The following is a 19876-nucleotide window of genomic DNA, read 5'->3' on the forward strand; positions in this document are numbered from 1 at the left end:
ACTCTTACTCTCGATTATAAGAACGGACATTCCACTACTCAGATTCGTTTTTTTTCTTTGCGTGTTTTTTTTTTTTTTAATAAATGAAAATTATTTTATTCCTGTTGCCACTGATGCTGAAATTGGGTAAACCAGCCTTTTTAATATTAAGACTTTTTATACTTACTACCTTTGTTAGTTGTAATTAAGTTTATATATTTGAAGGGACCTTTTCTCACATCAGGATTGTTGACAAGCTATGGCAGCTGTAGTGACCTTACAAATTCCTATAACTAGACCCAGGGCTTCTGACTGCTTCCCCAGTCGTTGGCCTTGCAATGCCCCCCCTTCTTTCTCACCTCGCTCTCACCCCCTCTATTTCCTCTCCCCTTATCACATTCCCCCTGTGTATTTCTCTCCCACCCTCTCCCCACCTTACACACTCCCTCCCCTCTATCACTCAATTACCCCCCTCTTACTCAAACCTCCACTGGCCGCGCACACCTCCACCCCTGAATACTCACACACAATTCCACCCACTCCCCCCCACACACAATCTTCACCACACACACACTATTACACACCCCACACACACACACTATTATACACCACACACACACACACACACACACACACACACACACACAATTACACCCCCCCCACACACACACACAATTACACCCCCCCACACACACACACACATGCACCATTACACCCCGCTACACACACACACAGTTCCAACCTACATACACAATTCTACCCCGCACTCACAATTCCCCCCCCCACACACACAAATACACACCCATCACACAAACAATACACCTCCACACCACCACAATATACATCCCTCAATCCCCAACAGCACAATATCCCTCCCCCCCAATTCCCATCACCATAATATACACCCCAAAATTCCCTCCACGGTATACACATACAAAAATGTACGTTGGGGGGTGGAAGGTCTCCAGTACCATGAGCGGTTGCAGAAGTGGAAGTTAGACCTGCTGCAGCATGTATTGTATTGTGATCATCAATGTTTGTTATTAGCTCCCTGTGGGAATTAATTTGGTGTATATTGGCTTCATTCACTCAGTAACCTAATGATATACTGAGAATATCCAAAAAGGACCTGTTTACTTTAAAGACCAATGTACAGTAGCGAGAAAAACTTGTGAACCCCTTAGGATTTTCACATATTTCAATCCAAAAATGTTATTAAATCTTAATCTTGGTTCTAATAATAGATAAAGATAATCTGATCAAATAAATGATACAAAAACATGATACTTTTTCAACATTATGTAACTATGTAACATTCAATATCTATGTGTGAAAAATATGTGAATCTTTAGATTCGGTACCTGGTGGCACTCCCTTGAGCAGCAATTACTTCAACTAAGCATTTCTTGTAACTTTTGGTTAGTCTCTCACATCAGTTTTGAGGAAATGTTGCCCATTCCTCCTTACAGAACTGCTTCAACTCAGTGACATTTGAGGGCTTCCTTGCATGAACAGCTTGCTTCAGCTCCTGCCACAAGATTTCAATGGGGTTTAGGTCCGGACTTTGACTGTCATTCTAAAACGTGGAATTTCTTCTTCTGCAGCCATTCTTTCATAGATATGCTTATATGTTTAGGATCATTGTCTTGTTGCATGACCCACTTTTGCTTCAGCTCACGGACGGATGGCCTGACAGTCTCCTCTACAATCTTCTGATACAATGCATAATTCGTGGTTGTGGGAATGATAAGCCGTCCAGGTCCTGAGGCAGCGGAGTCACCCCAAACCACCACACTCCCACCACTATGCTTGACGTTTGGGATGAGGTTCTTCTGTTTGAACGTTGTGTTTGGTTTTCGTGAAACATTGCATTTCTCATTAAGGCCAAAAAGTTCTATCTTTGACTCGTTTGTCTAGAGAACATTGTTCCAGAAGTCTTGAGGCTCATCTATGTGCTTTTTGGCGAGTTTCAGCCGGGCAGCAATGTTCTCTTTAGAGAGCAGTGATTTCCTCCTGGCTATCCTTCCTTCCTTCTTGTTCAGTCTTTTTCTGATGTATGTATATGTTTATTTAGCGCCATTTATGTACATATCGCTTCACAGCAGTAATACCCATGACATAAATATATAACACATAATGGGAATAAGCGCTTCAGAAATAAAAGTAACATAAGGAAAAGGAGTCCCTGTTCCAAAGAGTGTACAATCAAAGTGGTATGTAGGAAGAGCTGTAGAGCCTGTTGAGCAATATGAGCAGTGTGTAATGACCTTTGTCTTTGGCAGCATGGAGTTCATTAGTTATTGTGGTGAGGGATGTTTCAGTGGAGTGAGCACTGCGGAAGCCAGATTGTAGAGGATCTTGGAGAGAATAGGAGGTGAGAAAATGGAGCAAGAGAGAGCATACAAATCATTCAAGGAGTTTAGAGGCAAGAGGCAGAAGGGAGACAGGAAGATAGTTAGAGAGACAGGTACGGTCTAACTAATGGGATTACTTTAAAGGGTCTATCTTTTTATTATTCACATGAAAAAAACGTGCTTACCTTATATCCTTTGGTGTTCATTTTACTTTCTATCACATTGTTGCTAGTGATATGTCGGCTTTCGATAGTGCCCAATGGTACAAGATCAGTCCTGAAGGGCTACCACTAAGCCAGATCTTAAAGATGTATCTTGTTAACATGTAATTAACCAATTATTAAAACTCTACTCAGCACTAAAGCATGTTGCTTCTGTATGTGTCAAACTTTGCCCTTGACTACTAAACTTGGACCACCCTGGCACCACTGGTAAAAGATATAAGCAGTACAAAGCCAAAATAACATAATAAATAAATAACCTGAGAAACCTACCCAGTGAATCATGGGTAAAATTGATAATACTGTCTATATAGAAAGAGTGAAGACCAAATGCATTTCAGCAGTGACTTTATAGTACTATGGTATATGAAATACATTTCCTTATGAATATTAGATGATATAATGCACTGAGGAAAAAAGTTTTCATGTAATCTATTTCCTTTATGATAATAAATCTCTGCAATCTGCAGTTGCCCTCTTACTCCTGCAGACACGGCTACTTGCACAAACTTTTTTTATACTCATAAATAGGTTAGGCAATATGTGCCTATGTATTATTTGAATAATCCTATTAAATATGGATCATATATTCTCCCATAAAGGTCACAAGCATTTTTCTCTTCTCCAGAAACAGCATGTCTTTGCAGTGTGAAAGAATAACAAGGAAGGGAAAATCACATCTGAAAGCATGCAAAGGTCTGCTAAATGTGTACTTTCAAGTCAACTGGGTTGTTTGCATCTTTACTAAGGTACATCAACTATAAATATTAGGGTGTTGACTACCGTGAAATAGTGATAACTGCCTTGATGGTGATGTGATGGTGATATGGTGATAACTGCCTTTATGGTGATGATATGGTGATAACTGCCTTTAACTTGTTCAGTAGGCCAAAATGAAAAAAGGCATTTGCTACATTCAAATGGTGTAATTATTGAAAGGTAACACAACACATATTTATTTGATCATTTTTGACTTGCAGTGATAATTATGGTGGATGCACCTTACAAAATAACGAACACTAGAAACTAAATATAAAGTCTAAAGTAGTTCTGCATAAAGAGAAAAATAAGCATCTATCAAGGAATCCAGTTTTGTACCTAATATTCAGAGAATACATTTGATTTATGGTGTGTATGTGTATATGTGTGTGTACGTGTATATGTATATATATATATATATATATATATATATATGTATGTATATATATATATATATATATATATATATATATATATATATATATATTTATTTAAAAAATGTTTTTTATTAATCTCTAGAGAAAGAGGCACAGACTTAGGGAGAGCATTGCATAACATTGGGGCAATATGTTCAAAAGCTCTTACCTAGAGTTAGCAGACCAAGTTCTGTAAACATTTAATATATGGGCCTGGCTTCACTAGTAAACAACGAGTACACCAAGATGTCAGGTACAATAAGTGGGTGTAGGAGCTTAGGTAAAGCATATTTTCTATTGATGTTGACTTTGAACAAAGCTGCATATGCTCTCTGCAGAGAGTGATGGACGTGGATAGATAAATAAATGGATCTAAAGCCAGAAAAAAAATGGAGAACTTTCCTGGTTTTTTTTCTTCAAAGTATTTTGCTCCCCCACATAGTGAACTAAAAGTAATTACAGATGTTTTTCATTAGGGTAATTACATGGTAATTCCATTAAGCAAAAGATTGAGGTAAATACTGTATATATATTTTTAGTGAAATACATTTTTCTTTTCAATGGGGTCATAGACCATAAAACAGGAACACACACTATTTATTATTGGAAAGGTAACACTGAAAATGCATTTTTCTAAATTTGTCCTACACCAGGTTCTGGTATCTGCTTACAATCTTACCGTATCCATTTAGTCTGACTGAGGCTTGTTCTATAGTAGGTGCGGGCGCCTGTGCGAACGTGCGTGCATGTGGCGCACACTTTTTGTGTGTACGGTCCGTGAGCGACAGGCAGGGAAGGTACTGTGTGCGTGCGTGCGTGTGTGTGTGCGTGCGTGTGCGTGTGCGTGTGCGTGTGCGTGTATAGATTGTGTGAGTTAATAATTTATTAAATAATATTTTTTAAATAAAAAAAAATGACACGTATGAATAAAAATTATTTTTAGTGGGCAATTTTGATAAATATATATATATACACACACACATACATACATTACAGCAGCGGTAGCGGCACGAAAATGTACTTTTCCCTGACTTCTCCCCGATCGCTCGGCTCCACGCTCACTGCCGCACGCGCGAGGCCCTATTATAGAAAGGCTGGCTAACCACAGCCAATTATAAGTGCCGCACGGAAGTATGCCCACTATATTACGTGCCTTATAAAGAGATGAACAGAGCTACATTATGAATGAGCCCAACATTATATTTAGAGGTTGCTATTTCTATGAGGGGGAACTTTCATAATTGTGTGTTTGGTATTTAATTGAATGGATTCAATTGAATAGGGTAAGCAGTGTTTTATTTTTTCATCAGTGACTACTCTGTAAAATGATCGCGATTCTATTACATTTGCCATTGTGGCATATGTTCCTTACTGATTTAACAAAGCAATCCAAGCAATATGCTACATGTGTTTTTTTTTTACAATAAATCAGTTCTGTTGTATTACATTAGCGGTGCGCAAACTGGGGGGTGCAAAATTATTCAGGGGGGGCGCGGGCGGTTGCAGGGATCCCAGGCCCTTCCCCCAAGGCATTTAAAATAATGCCGGGAGATCGCGTGAGGCCTCTGCAACTTCACTTACCTTTCTTGGCAACGCAGCGTCAAATGATGCCACAGAGTCATGTGACATCATGTTGGCATGGCAACGTGACTTCACGTGACCCCGCAATGTCATTTGACGCCGGAGAGGAGGTAAGGGAGGGGGGGGCGTGAGCAGGAAAGATTGCTCAGCGCTGTATTAGATGCTAAAAAAAAATCTTAAATTCAAAACGTAATGCCATTTTTTATGAGTTTTAAAATACTGAGCATCTTTTGATTTATATAGCAGGATTTAGCACACACCCTCAGCAGTGCAAGATCTTTGTAGCACTTTCCTGTTTGTGATCATTTGTTGCCAATATTACCAGCAGTTTGAGCTGCAAACAGTTACAATAGATAATGTTACCTTAGTAATATAAGAATACATTGTAGCTGCTGAGTTACACTGACTGAAGGATTAATTTGAAACTGAAAGGCAGCCATTTAGTGAACCCTGGGAAGCAGGATCGTTCCTGATCGCTCACGGGAGAACGAATTGATCCAGAGCTTAGGTAATTCGTTTTCAATAAAGGTACACAAAGACTGCATATATTAAAACACATATATATATTATTATTATTTTTTTTAAATTGCTGCTTTGATTGCCTCTTTAAAAGATTTACAAGGCATGTTCCAAGTAGGGCACAAAAAAACATTTTTAATCACCTTAGCAATATAATTTGTTTTTAGAAAGTAAATTGCAACACCCATAAAGTGAAGTTGTTGCTTTTTTACGTTCATTAAAAAATAAGCTCTTTTTTCTTTTTAATTCATGTCAATCAAGTGCTTCCTCCATCTATTTCCACCTCCTCAATAGGGGAAAAAAGGGAGGCGTGGAATACAACTTGCCCCTTCCTAATGGCAGTGACACCTCAACAAGAAGCAACTTCAATACATTACACTAGGGGTGGGCGAACTGGGGGGCGCGTGATTTTCTGGGGGGGGGAGGGGGCTTACAGAGGCCCTGCACTCTTCCCCAAAGTATTTAAATTAAATGCCGGGAATCGCGCGCAAGGCCTCTCTAAGCTCCTTTATCTTGTCTCCGGTGGCTTCTGGCAACGTGTCGCAACGGCAAAGCGCATCAAATGACGTCACGATGTCAGAACGCCGGAGACAAGGTGAGCGCGAGCTGTTGGGGAGATCATGCAGGGGTGCACAGGCAGAACATGGTTTAAAAGTAACAAATCATTTTAAAATGCTTAGTTTTTTTTCTTTATGTATATAGGAGCAATCCAAGCCATTGATTTTACAAAGGATTTGAAGCAGGGTGTCCCCGGAGCTGAACCTCATTAATTTCAGCTCCTGGGACCCCCTGCATCCAGAGATATTTACCTCTGTAGGAGGTGTGCCAGTGTACCCCTTTTAGAGCTGCTGCGTCACATAGGCCAATAGGAAGCTGCACAGATGACACCATGGCTTCCTATTGGCCAGCAGGGTGCGAGAGCTTCGAATGCAGGCATTACTACGGAGGCATCTCCAGAAGCATGTGGTCCCCGGGAGCTGAAATGAATGGGGTTCAGCTCCAGAGACCCCCTGCTGCAATGATATGTAAAAAAAAAAAAAAAAAAAAAAAAAAAATCGCCTGCTTGGATTGCCGCTTTAATGGTGGTTCATCGCTTCTTGTAATTGTTAACAGTGCACACTCCCAGAGAGATCTGACTAGCAAGCCCTTACTCAGATTTATTGACCTGCTTTTGTTACTCTGTCAGAGTGCATACTTGTCAGCGCTTCATCTGAGAATGACATTTTTCTCTGCCTTGCCTTTCCTTGTGATAGCCGACGAAAGGCCAGGCTATTGTTCAAACGAAGTCATGTCTCAAACTCTATTTTTTTTTCTTCAAATTATAAAGTTAGACAAGCTCCTGTGAATTAAAAGATAGCGGCATATACTAGATATCTTTTAAACAGTTTTTCCAGAATGTGTTACAGGGAAGATGTTTTAGGCACACGATTAAGATGCTTTGAGGGTACTATACCTCTTTCAGCTGTTTGAATGCATTTACACAAATTGTCTCAGTAAATATGGAGTTACAACTTTAATCAGACAGTGTCATAGACCCTTGTCATAAGGCATCTTTTAATGGGGTCCAGACTTCCCCGCTGTCAATCTCCCCCTATATCTGTAAATCAATCTCTTCCAATGTGCTCTCCTCCTCTCATGATTTGTCTTCAAAGTTGGACTGGGTGAACCAGTAATGGAGCAAACGTTGTAATGTATTCTACTTCTCGGGGATTGTGTCATGGTGAATAATGTTGTTAATTTATAAACAAGCCAAGAACATTACATGTTTGCCTTAAAGCATGGTTATATTTGTTTAGGAAAGCTGATGACGCTGTTTTAAGTGTCAGATATTTGTGGTTTTATATTAACAAGCAATGCCATGGTAGGCAGATGTACTGTATTATGTGTATTTGAGTACAGCGATGCATAGAGCTTGTGTACAGTATAAAGTGACATGCTGACAATCACAATAATCTGGCATCACAATTCAAGACAGTGCTGTATTCCCGAGAGCACTTCTGCTGTGTAAGTAAAGAATGATAAAAGAAAGGAATACTACACTCCTTGTTAGCAAAAATGTGATATTGTAACATAATTAATACGCACAGTACTATACAATGGAAAGTCAGTACCAATGTTTCAATACCCTAACGGGGCGTTGGAAGATCAGGTTTGTTTGCAAGGAGTGCAATCGTGGTTTTTTGGGGTGGGGGGGGACAACTTTTTTTATTTTATTTTTTAACCTTTTTGAAGATGTGGTTTTCTTTAGTAGCACTGATTATGAATAGATCATTATCATTCAATGTTTATAATTTGCATTGAGCCAGGAACATAATATAGTAGTATTTGGACACGTCGGCCTTATAAGAAATACATATGGTAATTTACGTTTCAAAGAGCCATTATAATTATGTATTTACATCAGATACCAAAAGGTATATTAATGGGGATATGTTCAATAGGGTTGTAGGAAACTGACAATCGGTTATTCTTTATTGATGTATTACATGAAATTTAGACACATTTTCAATATTTCGAGTGAGGAAAGTACCTCTTTCTAAAGTAGCTAAGCTCTGCATTTTGCAGCACAAGTTACGTTTTGATTTTGTGTGTGTGTGTGTGTGTGTGTGTGTCATTTGCACTAAACTGATCTCATAACCTTCTTGATCCAGCTGGCTTTCCATGAAGGGTTTTGCCAGGTAATTTTCATTGTAGGCCTCCGCTTATAGAGTGTAGGTGCAATGCGTTTAAAATAGCAAAGAATTGCTATCAACCTCTATATACTGTAGGTCACAGAGAGAAATATCATTACCAGTTGAGAACTGTTTGGAGCTCTGTGTGAAATTAATAGATGGCCTCAGTCAAGTTGCAAGCAGACAGATGTCACAAAACCACAAAATGTGCTAGCCTTCCACTTTCAAATGAATCCCATGACATTGTTAACTTGGAAACATCACTACCGTGTTTAACGTATGTTTAGTACTCTATTTTCCTTATCAAAGTAGTGAACAGTCTTCAAACTTTAAGCAACCATATTTTTATCTATTACTGTATACCCATTAATCTAAAATATAACCAAAATAAAGTATTTTTGATAAAATCTACATTTAAGCTCTTATGGATCTCTACTCCTGCAGTGTCCAGTGAAAGCAGCAGTTCAAGCAATATCGTACATGTTTATTTTTTTTAATAAATCAGTTCTGTACTATGAGAAAATACTTATAGCATTTAAAAAATTTAAAAAAAAATGTTTTAAAGAATATTTTAAATGTTTCTAATGTAGGAAGCATTTCCAAAGTGACAGCCCCTTCCCCTTCTGATAGGCTCTGGCTTTTGAGCCCCGCCCTCTCTCTAGCAGTGCACCAATTGTGTCTAGTAACTGCCCAGTCAATCATATTCCAGGACTACATTTCCCATAATGCTGAATTAAATAACCCTGAACAAAGCGATTTATTACAGGAGAACAGCTCGATCTGCAGCTTAGCTAATCACTTGTCATTGGGCAGATAGCATTGATGCACATATTGAATGGGAAAAAAAAAATATATATATTATTTTTTTTAAAAGGCATCTTTAATAGGCAAAATACACATCGACGTGCATTTACAAAGTGTAGCCCCGGTAAGAAATGGGGGCTACTCTATATCTTTCTCCTACTGGTGTAAGTCCTGCTAAGGGCAGGCCGCCAGTAGTTATCATGGGTTTCCCCCGCTTCAAGCCCTGGCCTGATTGGTGGAGGTAAGCCCCTGACTGTGTGGCAGGCAGAGACACAGGGGAGGGGCCTGCTTACATCAGGAGGGGTGGGGCTGACTAAACTTAGTCCTGCCTGTTCCTGTGAGAGACAAGCAGTTCTGTCCTGGGAGCAGAGAGTGCTGGAGTGTCTGACCTGAGAGGTCATGATTAGAGTGACACCTGTGCTTGGAGAGGAAGCAGAAGGCTCGCCAGAGATGGAGGCGCTGCACCACCGTTGTTAAAGAAGATGGAGGCATATACCCCAGAAGCGTGTCCCTGTTATCCCCTATACCACCGCGGGAGACTCAGGCCCTCCTGTTCCTCACAGGTACGCACCACCCACATGCATGTAACCAGCCCTCACTACACCTTAGGGGTCCAATCTGCGACCGGGGGGGGGGGGGAGAACATGGGTTACATAAGAATACTAAACAGGTAACATCATTACAATAATTATCCATGTATGCAAAAAAATAGAGCTTCATGTTTTAAAATATCAGGCTCATACTGTAGACTCGAGTGAAAAAATTGCTGTACAGGCAAACCCCGCATTAACGTACGCAATGGGATCGGAGCATGTATGTAAAGCGAAAATGTACTTAAAGTGAAGCACTACCTTTTTCCCCACTTATCAATGCATGTACTGTACTGCAATCATCATACGTGCATAACTGATGTAAATAACGCATTTGTAACAGGATCTATAGTCTCCCCGCTTGCGCACAGCTTCGGTACAGGTAGGGAGCCGGTATTGCTGTTCAGGACGTGCTGACAGGCGCATGCGTAAGCTGCCGTTTGCCTATTGGGCGATATGTCCTTACTCGCGAGTGTACTTAAAGTGAGTGTCCTTAAACCGGGGTATGCCTGTATAACATGAAATCACTCATGAAATATGATCCCACAAAACATGTTTATGCTGTCTAACAATTGTGTGTAGTTTTTTTTGTTTGTTTTTTTTTTACAAATATGTGACTGGTTAATTTGAAAATAAGGTGAAGCACTGTACCATTTAGTGCTTAGCTGATGTAAGTGTTAAGGCCTCTCTTGAAGCACAAGCATGTTTTTAAAAATACATACATTGAATAATGTCTACGCTTCTATTGTTTTTCTGATAAACCACAATTTCTTAGTAGTTAAAGTTGATCAAATGTTTCTAGTTTATGCATCTGTCCAACATTTGGATGAAAAAATTTCCAAACACTTCCAATAGTTTTACACTGTTCGTGTACAATGTAAAGCTTAAAATCACATGCTTTAGATACTCCTCTCTGTGATAAATGATCTAGTTGTTTCATTCTTTACCTAATAGATAGCTCTCATAAAGCAGTGAGGTTAACCTTTGCAATAATTGTCAGCCCACCTTTAGGAATTATAATGATTGTCTAGAGTGCTAGTTAATCCAGGCTTCCCACTACTGTTGAAGGATGCACACGTCTGATCCTGATCTGCTAATATCAAGTAGTTGACCTTAATTCTTTTCATCACATAGACGAAAGAGTAAATCTTTCCACGGTAACAGCTTCCAAAGTACTTTAAAAAAAAAGTGACAAAGACTGAGATGCTTTAGCACAGTGGTGCTCAACAGCAGTCCTCAAGACCCCCCTAACTGGTCAGGTTTTTGAAGACTGAGCCACTGATTGAGCCCCCTGTGCTGAAGCAGGGATATCCTGAAAACCTGACTGGAGTTGGAAACCCCTGCTTTAGCAAATGCGTTGAACACCCCCTCCCTGATACTCCCAAACACCCTCTCCCTGATACTCCCAAACATCTGGTCCCTTCTTTATTTCTACATGCTCTCATCCTCACCTGCCAAATGTAACTTCTACTCCTTCTGGTGTCAATCCCTCTAACCTCATACCCATCCCCTGCCACCATCCCTCCTCTCTCCCTTTCTCCTGTGCCCTTTGGAATGCTCGCTCCCTCTCTAACAAGTTCCTCTCTGTGCATGACTTCTTTCTCTCTCACTCTCTGCTCCTATTTGCTATAACTGAGACCTGGCTCAATCAGTATGACTCTGCTCTGGAAGCTGCCCTCTCTTATGGTGGCCTTTCTCTCTTCCACACTACACGCCCTAATGGCAGGGGTGGAGGCATGGGGCTCCTCCTCTCCTCTTTCTGCCGTTACCGAACCCTTCCTATTCCTCCCTCTCTTGCTTTTCCCTCCTTTGAGGTTCACACTGTCCAGATCTTCTCTCCTCTTCCTGTCCACGTGGCGGTCATCTATCGCCCACTTACCGCTACTCATCCCCCTCCTGCCTTTCTCTCTCACTTTGAATCCTGGCTCTCTTTCTTTCTCTCCTCAGACTCCCCTGTTCTTCTCCTTGGGGACTTCAATTGCCACATTGATGACCCCTCTCTCCCTTGGGCTTTCCGCTTTCTCTCTCTAACCTCTTCTTTTGGCCTTCAACAGTGGACTGCAGCCAGCACCCACAAGGATGGCCACTACCTAGACCTGGTTTTCACTAAACACTTTTCCCCTCTCTGACAATCACCTCACCTCATCTCATTTTCTCTCTCTCGCTTCTCCCCCTCTCCATCTACCCCTCGTTTTGGCAGAAACCTGCGCTCTATTAGCCTACCAGCTTTTGATTCCACATTACGCTTCTCCCTCTCCTCTCTCAGCCCTGCTGCAGACCCTGACAACCTGGTCAGGAACTACAACTCTGCCTTATCCTGCTCTCTTGATCTACATGCCCCACTTTCTCTCTGCCGTCCTCGCCCTTCTAACCCATGCCGACTCTTCTCTGTCTTTGAATCTCTACTCAGACCACCCTCGGCTGCCTCCTCTTCTTCCTCCATCTCACCTCAGGACTTTGCTGACTATTTTAAGGAAAAGGTGGAATCCATACGTCAGAACATCCCCTCTGTTGCCTCCTCCCATCCCACACCACTTCCTAACTCTCCTCCTGCCTTCCTTGACTCTTTTTTCGCTGTCTCGGAGGAGGATGTGTCACTGCTGATCTCCTGTTCTCCCTCTACCATCTGCCCTCTTGATCCCATTCCCTCCTATCTCCTAAAACCTCTTGCTCCTTCTATAATCCCTATGCTCACACACATTTTTAACTATTCCCTCTACGCTGGTACCTTTCACTATTCCTTCAAACATGCAACAGTTATACCATTACTCAAAAACAGCAAGCTTGACCCTACCTGTCTTTCTAACTATCGACCAGTCTCCCGCCTGCCTTTTGCCTCCAAACTCCTTGAACGTCTTGTATTCTCTTGATTGCTACATTTTCTCAACACCTATTGTCTCCTAGACCCTCTACAATCTGGCTTCCACACTGCTCACTCCACTGAAACAGCCCTCACTAAAATAACTAATGACCTCCATGCTGCCAAAGACAGAGGTCATTACACTCTGCTCATATTACTCGACCTCTCTGCAGCATTTGACACCGTGGACCACCCTCTTCTCCTTCACATTCTCCATACTCCTTGGTATTAGGAACAAAGCTTTATCCTGGATCTCCTCTTACCTCTCCCATCATACTTTCAGTGTCTCTTTTGCTAACACCTCCTCCTCTATCAATCTCACTGTGGAGATATCCCAGGGCTCAGTCCTGAGACCTCTTCTCTTTCCTCTGTACATACTTTCTCTAGGTGACCTAATCACATCTCTTGGGTTTAAATATCACCTCTATGCTGACGACACACCAAATTTACCTTTCAACCCCTGACCTTACAGCTTCTGTACAGACCAAAGTTTCTGAATGTCTCTCTGCTATATCATCCTGGATGGCCATCGGCTGATTTAAATTTAACATGGCAAAAACAGAGCTCCTTACTGTATACTTCCTCCCAAACCTTGCTCTACTACCTCCTTCCACATTACGGTTGGAAGTACCATTATTCACCCAGTAGCCCAAGCACGCTGCCTAGGGGTCACACTCGACTCCTCTCTCACATTCGCCCCTCACATTCAAAACGTTTCTAAAACCTGTCGCTTTTTCCTCCGCAATATAACAAAGATACGCCCTTTCCTCTGTTACTCGACTGCTAAAACTTTGACTCAGGCCCTCATTCTCTAGCATCTCGATTATTGTAACCTCCTGCTGTCCGGCCTTCATGCCTCTCACCTGTCTCCCCTACAACCTATCCTTAACGCTGCTGCCAGAATCACTCTACTCTTTCCTAAATCTGTCTCAGCCTCTCCCCTGCTGAAATCACTCTCCAGGCTTCCTATCACATCTCGCACTCAATTCTCCTCCTCACTTTTAAAGCTTTACGCTCTTCTGCTCCTCCTTACATCTCAGCCCTAATTTCTTGCTATGCATCATCCCGACTCTTGCGTTCTGCTCAAGGATTTCTTCTCTCTATCCCCTTTGTATCTAAAGCCCTCTCCGGCCTTAACCCTTTCTCACTTGCTGCCCAGCACCTCTGAAATGCCCTTCCCCTCAATACCTGACTGGCACCCTCTTTATCCACCTTTAAGACCCACCTTAGACACACTTGCTTAAAGAAGCATATAAGTAGCACCGTGGCTAATACTGTAAACGATACTTAAAGTTTGGCCCCCTACAGAAGCACTTACCTGAATGCCCTCCTAATGTCTTTGTACGTTCTCCCCACCAATTAGATTGTTAGCTCTTCAGAGCAGGGACTCCTCTTCTACTTTTATGTCTGAAGCACTTATTCCCATGATCTGTTATTTGTATTATTTGTTATTTATATGATTCTCATGTGTATTACTGCTGTGAAGCGCTATGTACATTAATGGCGCTATATAAATAAAGACATACATACATACCATCTCCCTGATACTCCCAAACATGCTCTCCCTAATACTCCCAAACACACTCTCCCTGATACTACCAAATACACTCTCACTGATACTCCCAAACACGCTCTCCCTGATACTCCGAAACACCCTCTCCCTAATACTTCCAAACACCCTCTCCCTACATGCTGTCCCTGATACTCACAAACACACTCTCCCTGATACTCCCAAACACGCTCTCCCTGATGCTCCCAAACACCCTCTCCCTGATACTCCCAAACACCTCTCCCTGATACTCCCAAACACCTCTCCCTGATACTCCCAAACACCCTCTCCCTGATACCCCCAAACACCCTCTCCCCGATACTCCCAAACACCCTCTACATGAGACTCCCAAACACCCTCTCCCTGATACTCCCAAACACTCTCTCCCTGATACTCCCAAACACCCTCTCCCTGATACTCCCAAACACCCTCTCCCTGATACTCACAAACACACTCTCCCTGATACTCCCAAACACCCTCTCCCTGATACTCCCAAACACCCTCTCCCTGATACTCCCAAACACCCTCTCCATGATACTCCCAAACACCCTCTCCCTGATGCTCCCAAACACCCTCTCCCTGATACTCCCAAACACCCTCTCCCTGATACTCACAAACACACTCTCCCTGATACTCCCAAACACCCTCTCCCTGATACTCCCAAACACCTCTCCCTGATGCTCACAAACACCCTCTCCCTGATACTCCCAAACACCCTCTCCCTGATACTCCCAAACACACTCTCCCTGATACTCCCAAACACCTCTCCCTGATACTCCCAAACACCCTCTCCCTGATACTCCCAAACACCCTCTCCCTGATGCTCCCAAACACCCTCTCCCTGATGCTCCCAAACACCCTCTCCATGATACTCCCAAACACTCTCTCCCTGATACTCCCAAACACCCTCTCCCTGATACTCCCAAACACCCTCTCCCTGATACTTCCAAACACTCTCTCCCTGATACTCCCAAACACCCTCTTCCTGATGCTCCCAAACACTCTCTCCCTGATACTCCCAAACACCCTCTCCCTGATGCTCCCAAACACCCTCTCCCTGATACTCCCAAACACCCTCTCCCTGATACTCCCAAAAACTTTCTCCCTGAAACTCCCAAACACCCTCTCCCTACATGTTATCCCTGATACTCACAAACACGGTCTCCCTGATGCTCACAAATATGCTCTCTCTGATACTCCCAAAACCACTCTCTCCAAATCTGTCTCTTGCATTCTACTCCAATTTTTCAGTCACAGCTCTATTCTTTTTCTTGCCTCTACTGGTATTTCACCACCCCCTTTCTCTATTTTGTGGTCTTTGTCCAATCAGAACCTTACGTTCTCACATCCTCTTCTCTCCCACTCTTCATGGTACATTCCCCTTTTGACATTATAAAGAATCATTGACATGTTCTTGCTTTAAAAGTTACCTTTTCTTGGATTAAAAGTGACTTATTGGTCAATTGCACACATACTGTAATAACATATATATTTATAGATAACCACGGGGCTGGAACAGTACCACGTTATGCACCCCACACTTTCTTAGTAGCATTCTGATTGGTCTACATTGCATGTGTTAATTGCCTTGGTGTTCCATGACAACACTTAAAAACCTCGTCACATATACATTCCCACATGCGCTGCCTCTCCACGGGGAAAGCTGCTGCTAACAAATGTAAATTGCGGGTTGGTGGCACCCTTTTTTGGATTGACTATATTTTATTCTGACCAGCAAATTCTAAATATCTTTACTGAGGAACATCTGCTGACAGAAACCATGATATGCCCGGGACTCACCCGTGGCAGCCCAATTATGCCTGTCGCCAAACGCTTCTTCCATTGTACATCCTTTCAGTTTCTCTCTCGATCAAAAGAGAGATAGAGAGAGAGAGAGACAGATGCAAAAAGGTGACAGGCACTCCAATGCAAAAAAGGGTGGTATTTAATGACTTAGCTTTTCGGCTCAGGCAAGAACCAGAATGTTGAGTCATTAAATAACACCCTTTTTTTAGCATTGGAGTTCATGTCCCCTTTTTCATTTACCTGTTTTGGACGGTATGCATCCAGTATTATTAATGTTGTTTTGCTTCATTAGTGAGTGCTCTGTAGTTGTATTGTGTGTACACACACACAAATATTCATTTGTGTGCGAGTTCGTGCATAACCATTTAAATATAATTGTATATGTGTACTTATATTTGTTAAAATATTACATTTGCTTATAATCTATGTAGAAATGATAGAATTTATATACAGCGATGAACTAATATTAAATTATATATAAAAAAAAAAAAGTAAAGCGGAGTAACAGTCACGGAAAATAGTACAATAAATTATTGTAAAATCGTTATGCCTGCATAAGTAATCATAGATCTTTTTAATAGGTGCTAAATATCTAAGTCATTAGTTTCAGGCCAATGTCTTTCCCATTCACAATACTTTAGTCCATCACTTATAAATCTTTTCTCATCAGGCTGTATTACTCTCTCAAAGCAAGACCAACATCAAGCAAGGCACAGTGAGTGAGTGTCAATGAAGGTCGAACAGGCAATGAAATTATTACAGATTTCACAATGAACACTAATGGACTTCTTTAATGTGATTTGTTGTTGACGTCTGTGCCCTTGTTGACAAGGGGTCATTTTTAGTATAACCAAAGGATGTTCTGTATGTTAATCTTCTTCCCGTTATATAAATAAGTTTGCTATTTGCATAATCAAGTTTTATTTCAGCTGCATTCTTATTTTATCTGAATAAAGTTACAGTTGTCCGTTACGTCTTTTCATCTGTGGTAATTAACCAATAAGTCTGTCCATGTGATTGATATTACGCTGTTAAATATAGCAATCTGTTGAGTCTCTGGCCCTCATGTTGCGTTAGATTCTTTATGTTCTTGTTTTTGTGTTTTGCTAATGTGTATGAGGATAGTCCCACATAGGCAAAAAAAAAACCTGTTAAATAATATTTATTGTACTACAATGTTGTCTGCATGAAGATGAAATATCATCACAGCAAAGAACCAAAGGAAAGGAGTGAGGTTTGAAAATGTACCTGTAGATTCTAAAATGCATAAACCGTCTAATCACAGGAGAGACTACGTTTTAAAGTTTAAAGGCATTGTGTTACCATGGGAACATTAAAAGTACTAAATGGTTAGTGCCTCTTAGGACCAAAGAGAACTGAACACTGGGTCTTGTTTAATATGATAAATGGGATTCATACCTTTAAAAAAAAAAAAGCAGGCAAGTATAACTACAGTATTTTCTATTTTTCCCCCTGACTTTTAGTATTCCTATAGTACCCACGTTTTGTAGGTTTTTAATACAAAATAAAATGTAATTAAATCTACTGGTAAACTGTTTTTGTTTTGTTCTTTGTTTATTATGCAACTTTGATACAAGCATTAGTCAAACAGATAAATATAAGTAGCTAATATGCATGAATTCAGCAAACGCAAAGAAAAGGAAATTTAAAAAGATATTTTTTTTTACAGGATACGAATTGGCAAAAGAGTTTATTTACTTTTCTTTTCAATGTGTTACTGGCCTCTGCAGTAATCTGTAAATACCAATAAAATTCAGGCATAAATTATCGTCTTTGCTGTATACAGGCATACCCCGGTTTAAGGACACTCACTTTAAGTACACTCGCGAGTAAGTACATATCGCTCAATAGGCAAACGACAGCTCACGCATGCGCCTGTCAGCACGTCCTGAACAGCAATACCGGATCCCTACCTGTACCGAAGCTGTGCGCAAAGCGGGAAGACTATAGAGCCTGTTACAAATGCGTTATTTACATCAGTTATGCCTGTATATGACGATTGCCGTACAGTACATGCATCGATACGTGGGAAAAATGTAGTGCTTCACTTTAAGTACATTTTCGCTTTACATACATGCTCCGGTCCCATTGCGTACGTTAATGTGGGGTATGCCTGTATATGTGTCTGCCTACCTGATCCAAAAATTCTTCATTGTCAAATCATCCAGTAGTTTGGTATTGGTGAATAATATAGATATCAAACATAGAGCATACTCTGAAAAATGGCCACCCCTGTGATTTTCTAAGCACCTCTTTCTTATGCCTGATCACAGCAACTGTTATATTTGTTATTGTACCTTGTGCCACAAGACCATGTAGGCCTCTATATGCAAAGCAATTAAAGGTATTGAGCCACCGGTGCTGAAGCAGGGACTGATTGAGCCACCTGTTCTGAAGCTGAGATATCCTGAAAATGTGACCTGATGGGGGGGGGGGGGGGGGGGATAGGGAGGGGGTGCTTGAGGACTGGAGTTGAGCACCCATGTGTTACATTATGAAACATTTGCTCAAAACAACTGTTTCTTAAGTATTTTCAGTTGTTGGCAACTTCTGCTCTTGTTGCTCAGTGAGTCTGCAGCTGTAATAAAATACGCCGGAACAGACTTAATATTTTTAAACTGTCCATATTGTAATTGTCCAAAATGTATGGCTGTTTATTAATGGGAGTGGGTGGCGTAATCCTATACATTGTGCACAGTGATATTTCTCATGCCTATTCTTTTGCTCACGATTTTTCTTCAGATGCATGTAATCCGTTCCACTTTACTGTCATTTGACATATTGGTGCTTTTGCTTATTATCTTCCCTCATATTGGGTCTTTATTATTGGAAAAGCAAATGTTTTGTTTGCTTCGTAACACATACCAGGTATCTGTCAAAGAAAACACAAGCATACTGTTCTTTTCCATTTCTACACCTGGTGTTGTGTACTGTTCTTCAATACAAGGCGATAGTGTTGCTTTTCATTTGAGCTAACAGAACATATTATTAATACAAGATTTGGGTAGAAGACCTTGCTTCATTAGGACAAAAATAATGAGTACATGTGAATGTTCTTAAAATTGGTAGAAAATCAAACATGCGAAAAGGGACCAGATAGAATGAAGCAGCAATCGGAAGGGATTTACATGGAGTAGAGGGGGAAGAGAATGGAATTAGGCATAGGGTTACTAAAATAAAATGTTAAATGTGTATGCCATGTCATATTCAATAATAGAAAGGCAGCCTTGTCCTAACACTCATTTATGTACAATTGCCACTGTGCTAACATGGCTACAAAGTATGACTGATGTTGAACTTGTCTTAAGGCTGAATATGGGACAAAATATAACTGTTCTGTGGTATTGATTAAACCATTTTTCTTTGATTACGAGCCAGCTGTACGATTCTTGACATACTGTAATGTTTCGTTATGGATTTTGTTAAAGTACAGAGATCATGCACAGTTGGTACACGATTTCCTACAATTTGCTGTTTGTTCGTGTACAATGAAGAAGAGCAGTAGAGGAAATAGGTTACATGCTATTTTATGCTATGATGTCTTCTGATCTTTGCAGGCTGAATGTTTGACACTGTCATTTTCAACTACTGTCTCCTTATCTACCTGTACAGGTATCAGACGAGTCGGTAAAAGCCTTTGCTGAGCACTGTCCTGAGCTGCAATATGTTGGTTTTATGGGCTGCTCCGTGACATCTAAAGGTGTTATCCACCTTACCAATGTAAGTAGAGCGAGCTGCAAATCAT

The 19876-nt window shown here is 41.1% G+C and overlaps 1 protein-coding gene across 3 annotated transcripts in view; it reads left to right on the top strand.

The window, feature by feature from the left end:
* Positions 1-19876, top strand: part of FBXL17 (F-box and leucine rich repeat protein 17) — a 659342-nt gene that overhangs the window by 140714 nt on the left and 498752 nt on the right. For all 3 annotated transcript variants that reach the window (XM_075602073.1, XM_075602064.1, XM_075602079.1), the window contains exon 5: positions 19744-19851. In XM_075602073.1, coding sequence (XP_075458188.1) covers positions 19744-19851 — 108 coding nt within the window. The remainder of the gene's footprint in view (positions 1-19743; positions 19852-19876) is intronic.

This window comes from Ascaphus truei, chromosome 1 (genome assembly GCF_040206685.1).
Source record: "Ascaphus truei isolate aAscTru1 chromosome 1, aAscTru1.hap1, whole genome shotgun sequence".
In the NCBI taxonomy this organism is placed as follows: Eukaryota; Metazoa; Chordata; class Amphibia; order Anura; family Ascaphidae; genus Ascaphus; species Ascaphus truei.